This window comes from Mastigoproctus giganteus, chromosome 7, assembly GCF_048544385.1.
Source record: "Mastigoproctus giganteus isolate SK-2022 chromosome 7, ASM4854438v1, whole genome shotgun sequence".
Classification (NCBI taxonomy): Eukaryota; Metazoa; Arthropoda; class Arachnida; order Uropygi; family Thelyphonidae; genus Mastigoproctus; species Mastigoproctus giganteus.
Window position 1 is genome coordinate 105805024 of NC_143581.1, and position 21401 is coordinate 105826424.

At 38.1% G+C, this 21401-nt stretch overlaps 1 protein-coding gene across 1 annotated transcript in view; it reads right to left on the reverse strand.

Annotated features, from left to right (window-relative positions):
• The window catches only part of LOC150083126 (ankyrin repeat and fibronectin type-III domain-containing protein 1-like), a 558629-nt gene that overhangs the window by 139669 nt on the left and 397559 nt on the right, over positions 1-21401 (reverse strand). The window contains exon 19 of the mRNA XM_090378398.1: positions 8169-8282. Coding sequence (XP_090234524.1) covers positions 8169-8282 — 114 coding nt within the window. The remainder of the gene's footprint in view (positions 1-8168; positions 8283-21401) is intronic.

Sequence of the window (21401 nt, forward strand, 5' to 3'; positions counted from 1 at the left end):
CTGATCGCCAGCCCAATAAGAGCTTTGTTGATGACAAAAACAGTTTCTTCACTACTGTTTCTTAAAATTGTAGGCCGCCGCTGACCAGCTTTGATTCAGAAAATATGTCAATTCGTGGCTGCTTCGGACAACAACCGACACACAGAGAGGAAGAAAGAAGTCGGCATAGGGTGTCGGATGAAAACTTAATAAAAATTTGAATATTCTACAAAAACTTTATTATGGAATTATTTTTACTTATTAATTTTAGAGTCCATAGTCTAACGAAGGACCCTTATAATGTCACTCAGTTATCTGTCCGTCCATCTGTCACAGCATTGTATCTCTGGAACCACTCAACCTATTGACTAGAAATTTTGCATGGGTTTGTACATCATGTGGGCCAACATAAACGCCATATTGATTGCTGTTGACAAAAATTTGTCTGAGAAATGGAGGGGTAAATGTTGACAACCTATAGCTTATTATACACCGTTGGAAAGAGCTCAACGGGTAGGTTTAAAACATAATTTTAAAATTAAAAATGGTGGCGCCAGACTGCAACACGTGACCAATTTTCGTGTCCCCACCTATTTCCGTCATTAATAGAGTTAAAAATTTAAAAATCAGATTAGCTATGCATTATTCGATGCTTATCAAAGGAAAACTATTCCCATTGAACTCTATCATTTACTTTTTGTATTAAAAATTTTTTTATTGCACTTCGATAGCATGCTTCTTTGTACTAAGTAACTCTCCTTTTCCTGACAAAAAGGTTGCTAAATAGTTCAGAGTTCAGGTGGCAGTGGAGGATAGGCACCTGTGCGGAGCCTTGCATGGCCCTCACCTGCCAGTTGCTTCTCCCCCAAGGTTTAGTCACTTCTCCAGGAAAAAGTCGGAGTCGCTTCTCCCACCCTTGCCATTCACACCAACTGGAAAGACTCAAATAGACAACGTTTTCGTTAGTTCATCAGTTTTAGGTCAAGCCGGGGTACTAGAAACTTTTTTCAGTTACCATACAGCTTTCTATTTGAGATATTACACTAATGACCATTAATGACTACAGACCTTTCATCCTGAGTGCCCAGAACTCAGTAGTTGACCGATTTATTTACTTATTTTACTCACATTTTACTTATTTTTTTATATACTTGAATAATAAATTTATGCTTAATAAACTGTGTTAATATACTAAATTTGTTGTTCTTAATCCAAATTACCACTAAAGTAACAATATCAGGGGAAAAAAAAATTTAGAGTACTTTTCATATCCTTTTAATTTTCAATTTTTTCTGATAGCAAAGAATGAGTACCGGCACCTATTCTTTTACAAAAAAAGCACTGAATATAACAAAACAAAATATCAAGTAAAAAGAAACTTACAAATACTTGTTTTTATTTACAGAAACTTTGTTCCTATATAAACTACAAAGAAAATATGTACATATAACTACAAAGAAATAAAAAAATAAAAAAAACCCACAGATATCATTGATAGATTAAGTTTATATGTCTAGAATAAAATCATAGAAACAAAATATTGCAAAATATAATATAGAATACTTTGAACATGATAACATAAACTAAAAATATGCAATGAAGATGTATTTTTAACTGAATTTTTTCCACTTTTGCCAAAGAAAAATCATCAATAATGTTATCACAGTTTATGTTTTGTGAAACGTGATTTTCAATGGATATAATTGATATGTTGGTTAGTCGTTCTTGTCCAGTTGTTGATCTAAGGTGATTTTTAATCCATTTAAGTTTACCAAACGACCTTTCACAATAAGCTACTGTTACAGGCAGGGTAAGAAAAAAATCTCAATGCTATTTCTATGTTTGGATAAGATTCTATTAGACAATACTCATGAATGATTCAGAGAAGTTTAAACGGAGTTGGAGATTTTTATATTTTGCAGAATTGATAAAACATGATTTTTGAAATTTTGAATTTCTGTTGAAGTATCTGAGGTATTTAAATCTTTGTTGGGTTTCAATGCAAGGTCAGAAGTAGCCTTCTGCAAAGTCAGATATATTAATTAATGTGAATGAAATTCTGAAGAAATAGTATTCAGTTTTTCAAAACTAGTGCTGAAGTCACTGTTAAGAACATTCAAAATGTATTTAATTTCAATACAAAATTTTTGTTCAGCAGATAAATTGAAATCGTTGGCAGATTTGTAAAATGTCATTTTTCTTTCTTTCTTTCTTCTGGAAATGTAACTGGTATACCCATTTTTTCTGCTGTGGTAACAACATATCCAAAAATAACTTGAAATTCATTTTCCCATATTTCTTTGAGATACGTATTTTATCAATCCACTTATTAATTGTTAAGAGTTATGTACACAAAGCTTTAGTGTGCAATGTCAATGTTATGAAGAATTTTATTCCATATAGCCAATCTGCATAAAAATGGATAGTCTGTTTGTACAAGCAGACTTTGAGCAATACTGATAGTTTCCACATTTGCATACGTATCTTCAATATTAATAAGACTTCATGAACTTTTGTTATTTGTAAGAACAAAGATTTTATAGTGCGTTCTTTGGATGGCGATCTTTTGTCTGTATATGCTGTAAGTGTAGGGCTACTAGACATCCTCATTTCAGAGGACATGTTCTAGTTTTTACGGCGTCCTCGCAGATTTTACACTTGCATCCTAGTTTTTTTGTAATTTAAAAAATCATAAAATGAATTTTCATTAAATATTCTATGCGTTGCACCTTCAGTCAACACAACAGAATAAATCTCGTGTTCTGCCCTGGGCTGGGGCTCCCCAGGCCAAGCCAGCAAACCCTCTCTCTCTTTTATTTATTTATTTATTTTATATATATATATATATTTTTTTTTTTTTTTTTTTTTTCCCTCTCTAAAAATTATCCTGGATTGGGGCTCCCCTGGGCCGGGGGAGTCCTCCTCCTCTCTTCTCTTTCCCCCCTCTTCACTTTGCACTTATTTTCTTTTGCTCCCTGGGAACCTCATTCCTCAGGTAGAAGGGCGAGCAGATAGTAGGGAAAACCTTGCCTTCCCATGGCTAGGGGCGAGTATCTGGAAGCGGTTGCTGCTTCTTGGTAACCGAAAGGCCAAAACACAACACTAAACTACACCACAGAACACACACATAAGCTCACAGAAAAATTCTTTCTGTTCTATCGCTTTCTTCCATGCAGGATGAAAAACTTTTTTTTAATTTTATTTTTTATTATTTTTTTTTCTGTCTTACCTTCCTTTTCCACTATCCCGTTCAACCGGCACGGGACTCTGATCCTGTGCGGGATGAACATCTTTTTTTTTTTTTTTTTTTTCCCCTACACGACACACTGGCCTTACCTCAACAGAGTCTGAACAGAGCAATGAGGCGGAGATGAACTTTTGTTCTTGGAGCCACCCATACTGGAATTACTGGAATAAGTTGCCTACACGGGTGGTAGAGGCTGACAGTTTGGGGAAATTCAGAGGTCATCTGGATAGTACCTTCGGGTCAGGGAAGCGCATAGGAAGATAGCTTTAATTTCCTTTTCTTTAATTAATTATTATTATTATTATTTTATTTTTTTTTATATCATTGTTTAATTCGTTTTTTTTTTTTTGGCTGGTCAGCATAAGCCATAGGCTTTCTTGCATCATGCGGCCATTACTAATACTAAATACTAATACATACAAAAACACAAAATACAAATACAACAGAATAAATAAAAATAATACGCTGGTTGCATTAAGTGGACTGTATTATTAGAAAATTTTACCTTTTTATTATCCTCAAATTACATGTGAACTGTATCTTCATCATTTGTCTACTTGAAAATCGATGATAGTAGATCATTTGACCAATTTATGAATTTTAAGGAATTAGTTTCTGAGAAAATGAGAGATTATAATTGGGAAAATTTATTAGCCAATAGAAAGTCAGCTGAATATTTTAATCAATGCAAGAGTACCGAAGTATGTTCTGAGCTTTTAAAAATTGCTCAATATACATTTTCTATTTTTGCCCACAATAGGAACATAGAGAGTGTAATTTTGTTAAATCAATGGAGTAACATTAGAAATAAAATGGAAACAAATACTGTAAATAGTATTTTATTGGTTACTTATAATTTGAAAATGGATTGTAAAACATTTTATAATTACTTACTTTGTAATCCAAACTTACTGAAAATGATTGGCAGTAACGATAAACAAGTATTGCAATTTTTTAATAATAAATATAATTTTTAAAATATCCCCGTTTATAAAACTGAAAATGTCCTAGTTTTTGAATTCTAGATCTGGTAACCCTAAATTATTGGAAATCTTCAAAGTATTCATTAAAATTTCCCAGCGACTACGGGAACCAGAAAAAAAAAAAAAAAGAAGTAAATATTCTTTGAATGCCAAAAAAACTTATCGTTCCAGGAGTTATCATTCCAGATAAATTTATCATTCCAGATAAATTATGATTATGTGCCGAACATGGTACAAACCTTGCATTTTTTTTTTTTTTTAAATTATTTTGTTGTTGTTGTTGTTATTTGGTTTTTAGGAGCATTAGCAACTAAGGCCATATTGCTCCGGAGATATGCAGTGGTCATTCCCTGACTTTTCCGCATCCTCTGTATTTGGTGGTCACGGGCTCGAACCTCGGTCTAATCAAGAAGCGTGTGCTATGCACTGCTGCTCCTGTCCACCTGGCTATGGAGGCGCCTTAATTATTTTGAAACATTTCCTTCACAGTGAAAGCCTTGATGCTGTTTCAAAATCTACCAATGTTTCATCTTCGGAAAGTTTATTTAATATCTCAGGTGCCCTGTCGGAATCACTCAGATATTCAGCTACTGTGACCGTGTAAACTTAGACAGGAAAAATTTACTGGAAGGCATGTCAGTCAGTCAAACAGGCAGTCAAACAGATGACTGTCTGCCGGAATAAAGGTGAACCACAAAAGAGGTTGACCAGAGGCTTTTATCTGTCTCGGGATTATGCCTCAATCTTCCGACTGGCTATGGAAAGCACATTCTAGCGCAACTTCTCAGTATGTGGGGCAGGTAGCTGCATTGGTTTTATGGGCATCATTAACATTGTGCAATGCCAATCCCTTTAAAACCTTAATTCTAATTGCCTAAAGGCCAGATGTGGGAACAGTGCATATAAAGTTAAGTCTCTCATAATTCGTTTCTTATATGGAGATTTCTTCATTCTACGGAAACTGTTTTAAATGTAATTACCAAGAGAAATTAAAAAATAAATTCCCTATAAATAAGTTCGTGAAACAGAGTTCCAACTGTAATTAAATCAAAAATGAAGCAATTTTGAAATACATAACTGGTCAAGTGCGCCCTTAAAATGCTGCACGAGGGGCTGAGGTCCCTCTTGCCCCACCCTAGTTCCAGCTCTGAATACTCAATAATTGAATTCAGGATTTAATTTGTAACATAAATGACCGTTTCAATGGGCTCACAAATTTTCAAAAAAAATAACAATGGGCTCTTGTGAGCCCAATGCCAGCCCACTATAGATCACCACTGCTCATAAGCAGTGCTTGGTTAGAAATGCTGAAATCATCAGCATAAACAGTTGTAGTGATGTTGTTTGGTATTTGTTCTGTTATTGTACTGAAGTGGACTGCAGAAAGCGTGGCACTTAGTACAGATCTTTGAGGGGCTCCTAAACTTTCGAAAACTCAGTATGTTTTCAAAAGTGTATTGTTTATTCGGACTTGGAAAGTCCAATTCTTAAGAAAATTGTATATGTAGAGGGGTAGATGTCTTCTAAGGCCAAGTTGATGTAACCTTCAAAGGATACCATAGTGTCACGTGGTATCATATGCTTTTTCGATATCAAAATTAACCACGACTTGGTGTTATTTTCTGAGAAAAGCATTTTTTCACTGGTTTTCCAGTTGTATAAGTACATCTAAGGTGGAGTGATTTTTCTGAAAGCCATACTGTGCTGGATTGAGAAGATTATTATTTTCTAGATACCATGTGAGTCTATAATTGATAACTTTCTCAAGGATCTTGCCTAAGCAGTTAGTCAAAGCTACAGGGCAATAATTCTGTGGCTCTGATAAATCTTTTTCCTGTTTCAGGAAAGTGGGTATTATGACATGTTGCCATTTGCCTGGAAAAGAATTTTCAAGGTATATCCTGTTAAATAAATCTAACAGGGCTAATTGAGATTGTTCATTTAATTGTTGTATCATTCCATAATTTATTTCATCAGGGCCAACTGTGCTGTTTTTTGTCTGTAGCAGAATTTGTTTTAGTTCTGCTACTGTGAATGGCCAGTTGTATTGTTTACAGTGGTTGGTGGAAAAGTTTAGGTTTGTTTTTTCAGCCTCATTCTTGTAAGTTTTGAAAGCAGTTGGGTATGCACAATTAGCAGATGTAGTAGCAAAATTTTGACCAAGGAACTGTTTGTCATCTTTCTGATCTTCCAGACGATCCCGGTCACTTTTTTGCTGATTTTGTATACTTTCCTGGCCTTAGCTCTGGCTCTCTTGAATTGGATTTTTTCAAAATAGGTTCCATGCACTATTTCTCTCTTTTTTTTTAGCTATCTGACACTCACTGTTCCACCATGGTTTTGGATACATTCTAATGTTATCATGTGTTTTGGGTATTGTCTTTTCAGCTGCTTGGAGGATGCAATCTGTGACATAAGCCACTGCTATCCATACTGAATCTTGTTTGATAATATTGGGATCTAATTTTGTTAGTGTCCTGAAAGTTTCCCAGTCCGCATCATATATTTTCCATCTAGGATATCTACTGACTTTTGACATGGAGCTTTCTTCGTGATTTTCAAAAATATGGGGTAGTGATCACTGCTCAATGGATTCTCCTGCATGGTCTATAGAAATCATCGGATACAGTGTGGGAGTACACACTGATAAGTCTATTGCAGAGCTGCTTTTTGATGGTAGTTGGAAATACGTGTGCCATCATTCAGAATCATGAGGTTCTTCTCAACTATTATTTTCTCGATTTGTTTACCTTTCTGGTAAATTTTGGGATCATCCCATAGTGGGTGATTCCCATTTAGGTCACCTAAAATACAGAATTGAGATGGCAATTGAACAATCAGTGCTTCAAAATCTTTCAAGTAGAGTTCATGACTAGGAGGTAGATGGAAAGCAAGGGAATGATGCAGCAAATACAGTTTGATTGTGCCATTAGATGCACAAGTAGGGCATGCTGCCTCAATGCAACATGCAGCTGGGTAGAGGCCATATTTTTGGCAACTTGTAGCACCTAATGGACTTAACTGATGTTGCCAAGTTTATTCCTTGTTAGAACAAAACTACCGTCTTTTTGAGTCATGATTCTCTTTGCTTGAATATTTATAGTTACATACAGCTATTGGACAATTTCTTCAATGATGAATTTAGTAGATACCATTCTGAACTTTTAGTGTTAGCCATATGGTACAAGAAAGTTTTCCTGCATCAGTCAAAAATAATTCATTAATCAATGAAAAATATAATAAATAAATAATAAAACAAAATAAACTATTTGACTCACATCACTGATGTCCATTTTCACACCTGGTGTTAAGGCTGGATTTGATTAATAAAATAAGAAATTCACAGTTTTTAAAAAAAATTATGATTTTAATATAGTTTTACAAATTTTCTGGTGCCTCCGTAGCCAGGTGGGCAGGAGCAGCAGTGCATAGCACACACTTGTTGATTACACTGGGGTTCGAGCCTGTGACCACCAAATACGGAGGATGCGGAAAGGTCAAGGAATGACCACCACATATCCCCAGAGCAATATGGCCTTAGTTGCTAATGCTCCTAAAAAACAAATAACAAGAACAACAACAAATTTTCTACAAACAAAAAAAGACAGAAAAAAAAAACAGTTATTGCAAAAAGATGGAAAAAATTTGTTACCAATTATGTGTCATCATAGCCGAGTGGTCAGGCATGAGGGTGCATAAGTACACATGCTTTGAGTGACCAGAGTTCAAGCCTGTGACTGCTAAATATGGTGCTGTTTCTTCTATTCTCTCTCTCTATCTTATGAACTCATCTGACTATTTCATTGTCCCAGGGTATAAACAGAAAATCTATTTATTTATTATTATTTTTTACAACAGTGGGAAAAAAAACAGGGGGTTGAGTCAAAAAGATGCATTCTCCATTGTAAAATTGAAAAGTTGGCAAATATATGATTTTATCATAATAATCATTAATATACCTGCATCTGTTCAGCCGTCTGAAGAAGTTTACTTCTGAAATGAACACTGGAGGAACTTTGGCTCTTTTCCATATCTTGTCTTAACGTCTTTACATCTTCCCACGTGCATGCTACCTGCCCAAAAGAAAACATACCACACAAGTTAATAGGACAAACGTCATTTAGCATTATAATTAAAACTAGATTTATTTATTAGATTACTAGTCGCCTGGGGAATAGGTAATGTGTGGTTAAATGCCCATGTTCAATGAAACCAAAACAGTTCAACCAGAGGATTAAGTTGCATATTGAAAATGATAAATTGAACAAAAGCTCGACAAACTGTGCAGAACTGGAATTTGGGGACTGCAATGTGTGCAGAAAGGCGGGGTTATGCTGTTAGTTAAGAAACACATAAATCTAAGGAAGTGCATCCAATTGATGTTGGTTTAGTCTGTTTGTTGTGACATAAGCACTGGGAAAGGAAAAATGAGAGTAGGTGTGTGTGTTATAGGCCTAATGAATCTGATGAGTATAATGAGCAATTGTGCAGACAAACAGAGTGGGCCAGTAAATTAGAGTGTCTTATAATGGGGGATATTAATTTCCTGGATATTGACTGGAATTTGTGGGTTGGTCACTCACACACTAGCAAGGCTTTTGTGGATTTACTGGATGATTGTTTCAACAGCAGCATGTTCGGGGGCAACTAGGGGAGTAATACTCTTGATCTGGTTATCAGTAGTGATTCTTCATGCATCAAGAATCTGCAGATAAAGAAACCACTAGGTAGCAGTGATCACATGGTGCTGAAGTGGGATTTAAATTCTATATGGTGGAACCAACTGATGATGTTACCAACAGCAAATTCAAAATGAGAAGCATTCAAAGAATTAATCTTGGCAGCTACTAGGCTTTTCATACCAACAAAGAAATACTGTTCAAGATTTAGACCTAAATGGATGTCAAATGAACTAATTGGACATGTGACAGAGAAGAAAAATGCATGGGATACATATAAATTAATATGTGACACAGAAGCCTATGACAGATATAAGCTGGTCTGTAACCAAGTCACAAAGGAGGTTAGGCAGGCGAAGGCAGATTACAAGAAATCTTTGGCAAAAGATGCAAATAAAAACAGCAAAGAGTTCTTTACTTATGTAAACTCTATGAGGAAGGGGATGAATCAGATTGGTCCACTTGATATTGATGGTTCAACTGTTGATGATCCTGCTCAGGTAGCTAACAAACTAAATGAATATTTTGCATCGACATTCATGCATGAGGATTTATTCAGGGAACGGGAATGCCAGAGGTGTATTAAACTCTGGCAGTAAGCTAGATAATCTTGTGAGAGTAAAGTGGAGGAGAAATTGTTGAAGATGAACACAACATCCTGGGGTGGATGGAATCTATCCAGTTATATTAAAGGAGGCAACAAAGGAAGTAAGCAAACCCTTAGCCATAATTATGAGAGCTTCCCTGGACTCAGGGGAGTACCCATGGACTGGAGATGTGCAAATGTGACCCCAATCCATAAAGGAGGATCAAAGGGAGAGACAGGTAATTACAGACCTGTTAGTTTAACTTCTGTTTCAGGGAAATTAATGGAGGAACTGGTTAAAGAAGCATTGCAGGATCATCTAGACAAGACTTCAGTTATAGCTCGAACACAGCATGGGTTCGTTAAGGGGAAGTCTTGTTTGACTAGTTTTATTGTATACTACAATGTGGTCACAAAGGAACTGAATGAAAAGAATAATTTTGATATCATATATTTGGATCTTTGAAAGGCTTTTGATACTGTTGCACATGGAAGACTGCTGCACAAATTGGAGCAGGTGGTATTGGAGGCAAATTGCTTCTTAGGGATGTTTGAGTGGGAGAAGACAGAGAGAGGTAATTAATGGATACTGCTCTTCATTGAATGTTATTAGTAGAGTCCCTCAGGGTTCAGTGTTGGGTCCATTGTTGTTTTCTGTATTTATAAATGATATTGATGATGGTATATCAGGCTTACAGACGATACCAAGTTCGGCAGGGTTGTTAATGGCAATAATGACAGTACACTGTTGCATCAAGATCTAGAAAAGTTGAGCAGATGGGCTGAGAGGTGGCAAATGAAGTTTAACATTGACAAATGTAAAGTACTACATATGGGAAGCAGTAATCCTAGAGTAACGTATCAACTCTGTGGTACCACACTGACAGTGGTAGAGAATGAAAAGGACCTGGGGGTAATTGTGCAGGCAGATATGAAGTTTTCAGAGAGTGCAGACGGTCTGCAAGAATAGCTCATGGTGTCTTGTCAATGATATACAGGAATTTTTCTAGCAGGGATAAGGAGGTGATTATCCCCTTGTATAAGGCAATGGTCAGGCCACACCTTGAGTACTCTATACAGGTTTGGAGGCCTCATTTAAAGAAAGATGTAAAGCTGTTGGAAAACGAGTACAGAGAAGGGCAACAAGATTATTGAATGGAACAAGGGGTTGCTCTTACAAAGAAAATCTTAAGTTTTGCAAATTACAGTGTCTGGAGACTAGTCACCTGCGAGGTGATCTGCTTGAGGTGTATAAAACCTTGAATGGTTTGAGCATGCTCAATGCAGATGGGATTCTTCCTCTTGCTCAGAATAATCACCTGAGAGGGCATAAATTCAAATTGAGGAAAGATGGTTGTAGGATAGATGTGCGGAAGTTTGCCTTTAGCCAGTGCCAGTGGGTGGTTGAATGCTGGAACAAACTTCCATCTGTCGCCGTAGAAGTTGATAGCTTAAATAGATTCAAGGCAGAACTTGACAAACATTTGGAGCGAGTGAATGGGCGAAATAAGGGGGTTTTTTTGGCTGATGCTATATAAGCTTGCTTCCTTGCATCATATGCAAACCAAAGGAAAGGATTAAGTAGCCTTGTTAAAAAGATATATATAGTTGTGGATGCAAACAGTGCATGAGCCTCCACTTCTATAAGCACAAGCTATGAAAACTATTGGATTTCATATTGGAATGAAAAGAGCAATTCAACAAAAACTGTGCACTTCAAAAAAAAAAAAAAAAAACAATTAAACAAATACGTAGTTGCATAGTGTAACTACATGTATTTTATTTATTATATCAGTTTAGCACAGTCACCCAATACAGCCAGTTATGGTTCATTAGGTTACAAATATAATACATAATTTAAAGTTTTGTTACATCATATTTATTGCTAACATGAAATATTCTTTAATTTTATTTTATTGTAATAAACATGCACAATGGCATACTCATTAATAGAACGTACACATATATAATAATAAGGGCATGATTAGTCAAGTAGTTATGACCCCAAACCACCAATATCATGGACAACTGATATTGGTGGCCTGGAATTCGAAACCCACCGTGGGATGAAAAAAAAGAAGAGAGAAAAAAAAAAATCGCTTCACTGGGCCTCCCTCCCTCAAGGTTGAAGTTGTGGCTGAGGCAAAGAGTTAGTTGTATCATCTGCTGCTGCTCCCATAACTACCACCCACGACTGGATGCCAAAGCTAAAGCAGATCCACCTCCATAGCTGTATGAAGATGAGAAGTAGAAATACTGAACCTACTGCATCGTGTGGCACAGAAAAAAAACCAAGAACATGCAAAAGATGTCAGAATGGGAGATTCGGGAGAAAGAAGTACAACAATTGATCAGGAAGTTCTGCAACTAGTGAACCCCAGGAATAGATAACATCCACAACTACTGGTACAAGGAGCTCAGCTGTGCAAAGGGGTATACAGTGGTGTAGTTCACCAAGATGATAAGGCACTCTGACACAACATTAGTCTCTGACTCAAGGTATCACCTACCTGAAGGCTAAGGACAAAGACACCACAAATCCAGCAAAGTACAGACCAATCACCCATTTCCCAACAATGTACAAGATTCCTACCAGCGACACAACTAAAAAAGATATAAGGTCACTTGGAGAGTCAGAACACCATGGTCAGGAAGCAGAAGGGATATAAGCAAATAAGTAAAGGATGCAAGGAGCAACTGGCCGTTGATGTTGTAGTTATGGAGCAAGCCTACAAAGAAGCACCACAACTTGTAAATGGCCTAGAGCAACTACTGCAAGGCCTTCAACTCCATTCCCCCATAGCTGGCTGATAGAGACATTGAATATCTGAAAAGTAACCTGATACTGACACAATTGCTAGAAGCAACCATGGTAAAATGGAGACTACAATCAAGGTCAAGAACATCACACCAGATTTCAAGGAGATTCCCTGAGCCCACTATGATTCTATCTAGCACTCAACCCACTGTCCAAGGCTCAATTACAGCAAGAATATACCCTAAAAGAAGGGAGGAAGAACCTATACACTCTCTCTCTCTCTCTCTCTCTCTCTCTCTCTCTCTCTCTCTCTCTCTCTCTCTCTCTCTCTCTCCCCCACCTTAAGGTTGTACATGGATGGCATCACACTCCACGCAACAACCAAGAATCAACTCCAAGAGCTACTCCAGATCAACGAAGAGTCCAGCAGTAATATCAGGATACAATTTGGCATAGACAAATGCAAGACAGACTGCATCAAGGACATCTAACCAGTGGAAACTACCAGCTGAAGACTAGTGAAGAGATTACGCCATGACAGAGGGAAAACCAACAAATATCTGTGGATGAAGCAGACTCTCCTTAGAATACAAGGAGATCAAGGCCGTCAGACTGAGAAACACCATGTGAGAATGAGAAGCCTAATATAATCAAAGCTGAATGGTGAGAACATTGTCACAGCCATAAACACCCAAGGCTTCTCAGTATTAATGTACTCCTTTGGGATCACAGATTGGACCAACACTGAGCTGGAGGACTTTATGAGATAGATCAGGGTAGTGATGACCAAGAGCTACCAACACTTGCCAAAGTCAGACATCAAGAGATTAACATAGCGAGGGAGGGAGGGAGGAGAGGGGATTGATTGACCTCATTGAACAAGAGAAGGCAATTAAGAACCTGCAGGATTACTTCCAGGAAAACAGAACTAATCTACCAAGCCATAAGAAAGATAGAAAAAAGGTGCACAATGCTCAACCTCAACAAGGAAACCACACTGACACAGACAGAAGAAACAAAGAGAAAGATAAGAGAAGATAGCAGTCCATGGCAGACACTACAATGACTCCCAACAAGACTGCGTAGATAAGATGGCTTCCAAAGCTTGGCTCACAAAAGGAACCCTCTTCCCTGACACCAAAGGATTTATGCTTGCCATCCAAGATCAGGTAGTTAACACCAGGAACTAGAGGAAATACACTGAGTGATTACTGAATTATGACCACCTACCTGATACTTCGTAGGTCCTCCTTTTGCCTTCGGTACAGCAGCTATCCGATGTGGCATTGATTCAACGAGATGTCGAAAGCATTCGGGGAGGTATGGCCAACCAAGCTGTGTGGAATGTGGTCAAGCATCTGGTGTATCCAGATGCCTGATATGCCTTTCCATAGTATGACTATGGGATTGATATCTCACCGATAATAACCCCATAGTCACACTCTATGGGATTGATATCGGTGAGAGTTCGGAGGCCAATCGATATGCTGGAAGTCAGAACTGTGTTCCTTGAACCATTCCTGCACAAAAAGTGTCCGATGGCTTGCCGCATTGTCATCTTGGAAGGCACCATCGCCATTCGGGAAAAAGTGTAACATGTCGTGGTGAACACAGTCAGCAAGCAGTTGACAATAGTGGAGACCACTGATACGTTGTTCCACATGCACCGGAGGTCCAAGTTCCTGCCAGTGAAACATGCCCCACACCATACAACCGCTTCCACTGGCCTGCACTTTTGATACCATGCATTATGGATCAAGAGCCTCATGTTGTTGATGGCAAATCCATACATGACTCATCCAACTAGCACACCTTCTTCCAGTCTTCTAACGTCCAACTTGCATGCTCTTTGCACCAGGTGAGCCTTTTACGCCGATGAACTTTGGTTAGGAGAGGATGCTGTAGGGGTTTTCTGCTGGTATAGCCCATATGTGCGAGCGTGCGACGCATGGTCGTGCCAGATATTATTCCAGGTTGGCCCATGTTCTATTGGGTAGTCAACTCTTCAATGTGCTGTGCCTGTTCGCCTGTATGAGTCATTGGGCCCAGAACTCACCTCCAACAGCAACCTTTTGCTGACTTTTGAAATTTTGCTGTCAGTTTGTTGTTTGACCATTTTGACGGCAGTCCTGGTACACTTTAAGACTGTTCTCGAACACCCCACTAGTTCAGCTGTTTGCGAAATCAAAGCACCAGCTCGTAGAACACCCACAATCTGTCCTTTATCAAAGTCCGATAAATCCTTCCTTTTACCCATCATGCTCAGAATTTTACTACCTACTGAACCACTGACACCTTATTTATGCTATGTAGGTCAACTAACTCCGCACTCTCATACTTCACGTGGTCAACGGGTCACATTCAGTTTTCATAGGGTGGTCATAATTCAGTGATCACTCAGTGTATATTGCCAAGGACTCCAGAGTAACAGATGACATGTCGTCAATACCACCTGGCATCAGAAACAATCCAAGACATCACGGCAGGATGCAGGGTGATCACCCACACTGAATGATCACCCCACAGACAAGACCAGATCTCCAGGATAATACATCAGAAGATAGTGCAAAAATACCAGCTGATTAAAGAAAGTTTACCATATTACTAGTATGAGCCTCAGGCTAAACTAGAGACCTCTACTCACAAACTACACTGGGACCATGCAAATATAATGGACAAGACGACCCCGCACAATAAACCAGACATAACCCTCATTGATCAGGAAGTAATCAGACCTAAGACAGGAAGTCAAAGATACGTAGCATATGGAACAAGTAATGACCATCCCGATCATCGTGTCAATCGTGACCATCCCAATCATTTGGCACCATACCAGAGGTATGGTGCCAAAGGCCTCCATAAGAACCTACCAGCAATAGGCCTCCCAGAGGACAGTTACATCGAACTCCAGAAAGTCATAATCCTGATCAACCATAATCTCGACCAACAGTAATAATAACAATAATAATAGTAACTGGACACAACCAACCACCCCCATGCACTTGGTACCAGTACCCGACATGGAGCAGAAAAAAATCCCATAAAGGAGAAAAGGTTTTAAATCATAATAATAATAGATAATGAGAACAATTACAATAAATTTGAAAATAACACTTACCAGAAAATCCAGGAAATATATAAACTTTCTTTGAGGAACATCCAAAAAGAGATTGTTTGCTTCATTCGTAAGAATAATCTCAGTTGCAATTTTGTTAAAGGCTTTTATCAAATAAGTCTACGTTGAACCTGTTGGAAAGAGGTGAGTCTCCTTCATTGGACTGAATTTCATGTCACAGTTCAGCTGCTCCTTCAGCGAGTATGGAAGAATTCATTTTAAAGGATATTAGGAGAGTCAGATTGCAGAGTGGAGTTTTTAAGAGAAATGATTCCAGATACAGTTACTTCTGATACAGAATGGCTTAAGTTTCAAGAAGACACAGAGATCAGTAGTAGCATATAAGGTAATAGAAAGGATCCCTGAAGGCTAGATATCTCATGAAGTTGCACTGGAGAGCTTTCAAATTTAATTCTTTCCATACTGGAAAGAAATGGATTGAATGCTGCAAAGTCCATCATTGTCTGAAATCTGTACTGGGAAGTTCATTTGAAATTCACTTCCTAATATGAGTTTTACCCAACTGAGCCATATTCCAAACTTGGAAGAATCAATGCATGAAACAAAAGAACATATCTGGGACTTTAAGACATTAACTATTATTTCATAGTGTTATTAAATGTAAGTTTAAAATTCTTTCTAACTGCTTATTTCTAAGCAGTTAGAATTTTTTTCATTTCTTTTATACATCTTAAATTTAGGTTAACATATCAGATTCTGAATTATTCTTTTAAATATTACAATCAAAATGAAAGTTCATCTTTAGTCTTAAAACTAATTATTTGATAAACTACAGTCATCATGCCACCACAAACGTTAAGTTTCACTTTTTTTCACTGTTCCATATCTGTATGCCATTAACTTCTTTGTCTGTTACTTATGCAATCTAGTAAGTTTCCCTTTGTTAACCATTTTATATATCCTTTTTCTTTTATGCAAATTAAATTTTATTTCATACAGGTTTTCTAGCTGATGTGCAAGGAACATGTGCTCCATTTTTGTAACATAAATTTTGATCCTTATGATTTCATTTTGTTCTATTTCCAGGTATATCAATAATATCACTGAGATCACAAACATTTATTTCTATTAACAGTTTTGCAAGCTGGTTAGTTTTATTTCCTGCAATCTGTGCTTTCCATGATTTAATACAGAAGTGCCCAGTAAATGGTGTGCACCTTTGTTTAGCCATTTTAGCATTAGCATTAGTAAAGGCATATGATGCAAGAAAGCAAGCTTATACAGCATCAGACAAAAAGAAAAAAAAAAAAAAAAAATCTCATTTCACCCATCCACTTACTCCAAATGTTTATCTAGTTCTGCCTTGAATCTATTTAAGCTACCAACTTCTACAACAACTGATGGAAGTTTGTTCCAGCAATTAACAACCCGCTGGATAAAGGCAAACTTCAGCACATATATCCTATAACTCTTTCCTCAATTTGAATTTATGCCTTCTCAGAGGATTATTCTGAGCAAGAGGAAGAATCCCATCAGCACTGAGCATGCTCAAACCATTCAAGGACTTATACACTTCAATCAGATCACCTTGCAGGTGCCTAGGCTCCAGACACTGTAATTTGCAAAATTTGAGCCTTCCTTCGTACGAGCAACCCTTTGTTCCATTCATTAATCTTTGTTGCCCTTCTCTGTACTTGTCCCAGCAGCTCCACATCCTTCTTAAAAATGAGGCCTCCAGTTCTGTATGCTGTAGTCAAGGTGTGGCCAGACCATTGCCTTATACAAGAGGATAATCACCTCCTTATCCCTGCTAGAAAAATTCCTCTATATCATTGACAAGACACAATGAACTACTCTTGCAGACCGTCTGCACTACTCAGTCTAACATAAACATTTATCACTGCCACTTAGTGGTAACAATTATCCCCAGGTCCTTTTCATTCTCTACCACTGTCAGTGTGGTACCACACAGCTGCTACATTATTGTGGGATTACTGCTTCCCACATGCTGTAATTTACATTTGTCAATGTTAAACTTCAGTTGCCACCTCTCAGCCCATCTTCTCAACGTTTCTAGATCCTTTTGCAGTAGCGCACAGGCGCCTCCGTAGCCAGGTGGGAAGGAGCAGCAGTGCGTAGCACACGCTTCTTGATTAGACCGGGGTTCGAGCCCGTCACCACCAAATACGGAGGATGCAGAAAGGTCAGGGAATGACCACCGCATATCCCCGGAGCAATATGGCCTTAGTTGCTAATGCTCCTGAAAAAAAACCAAATAATAATAAGCAGTTGCGCACTATGATTAGTGTCATTAACAAATCTGACGACCTTCGTATCATCTGCAAACTTAGACATTAAGCCTGATATACCATCATCAATATCATTTATAAATACAGAAAACAACAATGTACCCAACAAAGAACCCTGAGGGACTCCACTAATAATATCAGTCCGCGAAGAGCAGTGTCCATTGATTACCACTCTCTCTGTCTTCTCCCACTCAACCATTCCTTTATCCATAGCAGCAATTTGCCTCCAATGCACACTGCTCCAATTTGTGCAGCAGTCTTCCATGTGCAACAGTATCAAAAGCCTTTCTAAGATCCAAATATATGATATCAAAATTATTCTTTTCATCCAGTTCCTTTGTGACCACATTGTAGTATACAATCAAATTGGTCAAACAAGACTTCCCCGTAACGAACCCATGCTGTGTTCGAGCTATAACTGAAGTCTTGTGTAGATGATCCTGCAGTGCTTCTTTATTGGTATTGGTATGGTTATTTCTGGCGCAAGGGCTACTTAGGCCATATTGCGCCTATAAACGAGATGAGGATTTCACGGTGTCTGTAAAAACAGTTAGAAACAATTATACAGATTTATTCGTTTTAAGAAGCGGAAAAATTCCGGGAGATTTGCATCATTACCTATGAGCTTGGAGTGTCAAAGGTTGTTGAAGATTACTGAATGAAGCTTTTCGAGCATCAGTGTATAAGGTACATTCAATGAGTATGTGCTTTATTGTGAGAACAGAGTTGCAGTGCATACACTGCGGAGGATCGTTTCCTGTAAGAAGAAAAATATGGGTGAGCTGACTGTGCCCGATCCGGGCTCTAGCCAGGAATCACTTCTTCCTTTCTGTTTACACAAAAACTGGAAACCCATAACTGTGGTTCAGGTTTTATTTCACGGAGCTTGTTATTCAGTTGAGGTTGCTATAGAAGTGTCCATTGTTCCTTACATGTATTTCTTATATGGGATCTGTAGTCCATATGTGGAACATAGTAATCTGGTGATGCTATGTTGGATGAATGTTTGGCTGCATAGTCTGCTTTTTCATTCCCTGATATCCCAGTGCGACCTCGGATCCAGCAAAAGATGACAACTTGTTGGTGATCATGGATATGCATCAGTTGGGATTTTATAGATTTTATTAAGGGATGCGTTGTTGAGGAGGAATTTTGCAAGGCTAAGATTGAACTCTGTGAGTCACTATATATTACACTTTTTTGGATGGACAGTTGGAGAATGTTTTCTAAGGCAAGCTTGATAGCACATAATTCAGCTGTATAACTGCCGCATTGGGTGGGAAGTGAAACAGAGATAGTGTTAAAGGGAAAGACAGCTGCAGCACCGACTTTACTACCAGACTTTGATCCATCAGTGTATACTTGCGTAAAATTTGGGTAATTTTGTGTGTGAGCAGCATGCAATTGCTGCATATTGGTATTTGCAAGCGATTGTTTTCCCCAGTTTAAGAAATAGCTGTCACAGGATGCTTTAATAAAAGACCATGGAGGATCTGAACTGTTCAGATCATGGAGGATTTTGTCCAGATGTATATTCCAAGTTTGTGATAATTCCTGTAATCTGATGCCAGCAGGTCGAACTGCTCTAGGTTTATTTCTGTAGTACATTGGGAACTGTGGATTGTTAAGTATTGGCCAATTGGGGTGAGTCTGCCTTCTCACCCCAATTGGCCAATACTTAACAATCTTGGCTTGAATTTTGGCTGCATAGTTCAGAAGTAACATCTTTCTCCTGAGGCTGAGCGGAGGTTCATGGGCTTCGATATAAAGACTTTGCACTGGCGATGTTCTATAAGCGCCTACAGCAATTCTGAGGGCAGAATGTTGAATAGGGGCAAGACGTGCTAGCACGCTTTCCCTAGCAGAATCATACACCGGGGTGCCATAATCAAGGCGAGATCTGATTAGGGCTCTGTACAAGTGAAGTAAAGTGTGACGATCTGCACCCCATGATGTAGAAGAGATAATTCTTAATAAGTTCATTTTTTTCTGGCAAGCAGTCCTTAGATGTGTGATATATTCTAAGAAGTTCAGTTTATTATCAAAAATTAAACCAAGGAGACAAATGCTATTCACCACTGTGATGGGATGATTTGTTAGTTGTACCTCTGGATCTGGATGCATCTTTCGTTTATTACAAAAGTGAATGACTCTAGATTTCTGATAGGATAATCGGTAACCATTGTGTGTCATCCATAGCTCAATGTTATTTATAGATGTTTGTAGTTGCCTTTCGATAAAGCTCATGTTTTGCGAGCTGCAAGAGACAGTCAAATCATCAGCATAGAGGTAAGAGTTTACAGCTTTTGGAATATTTTTTGTCATCTGATTTATTCTAATTGCAAATACGGTTGCACTGAGTACAGAGCCCTGCGGGACTCCTTCTTCTTGTATGTATGTTTGCGAAAGTACTTGCCGATAGCGGACTTGAAAGGTCCTGTGGTGTAGGAAATTTTGTATGAAATACGGTAAGTGTCCTCTCAGGTCCAGGGAATGAAGATCTCTCAGGATACCAAACTGCCAAGTGGTGTCAAAGACCTTTTCTATGTCTAGACATACCATTACTAGATGTTTGTTTTGGATAAACGCATTCCTGATGTCTGTTTCTGCTTTGATCATGAGATCTAGAGATGATCGGTGCTTTCGGAAACCAAATTGATTATCAGAGATAATATTTTGGGAATCAAGATACCACGTTAGTCGATGGTGTATCATTTTTTCTATGGTTTTACTTAGGCAGCTTGTGAGCGAAATGGGTCTGTAATTGTTCGGAATAGAATGGTCTTTCCCTGGTTTGGGTATCGCCAGTACAAAAGCATGACGCCAGAAGCTGGAGAAGGAATGCTCCATAAATATGCGATTGTAGAAGGTCAGTAGCGAAGATAATGATTTATTGTCTAGATGTTGTAACATTATGTAGTATATTCCATCCAGGCCAGCAGCACTGTTCTTAGCGGTGGATAAAGCTTCTTGAAGTTCTACCAAAGTAAGTGGTGTATTGTATTGGAAAGAGGATGTAGTTCTAAATTTCGGATGGGATTTTTCTGCTAAAGCTTTAATCTTTTGAAATGATGGATCATATGCCGTAGAGTCAGACAACTGTGAAAATACCGTCCCTAGAGCATTTGCAATCTCTGCAGGAGTAGATAGCTCCTGTCCATTCACGGTGAAAAGTGGGGACGACAAAGGGGGAAATTTACCATTTAATTGTCTTATTTTCCTCCAAATAATTCTTACATCAGTATTTTTATTAATTGTAGTGGCGAATCGAACCCAAGAGTCTCTTTTTGCTTTCTTTCTAATATGACGGGCTTTAGCTCTAATTTTCTTGTAATTTATAAGGTTAGTGGTGGTAGGATGTTTGCGGAATAAATTCCATGCACGGTTTTTTTCTTTTTTTATATTCTTACAGTCCTCATTCCACCAATAATTTCTGTTTCTACGAGTGCTTGACTTTGACTGTGGGATGGCAGTGGATGCAGCTGCTAGAATCTGTTTTGTAATATGGTCGGCAACTGTGTCAATCGGATGAGATTTGATGATCTGATTGTCGAAGGATACGTTAGTGGTATACTTCGCCCAGTCTGCCTTGGAAAATTTCCATTTTGTGTGAGTTTCTGAAGGTATGCAGTGTGACGTTTCAATTTTACATATTAGTATTAGTATTAGTATTAGTAACGGCCGTATGGTGCAAGAAAGCCTATGGCTTATGCTGCACCAGCCAAAAAAAAAAAAAAAAAAAAAAAAATCTGAACAAAACAATGATAAAAACAAAAATTAAATA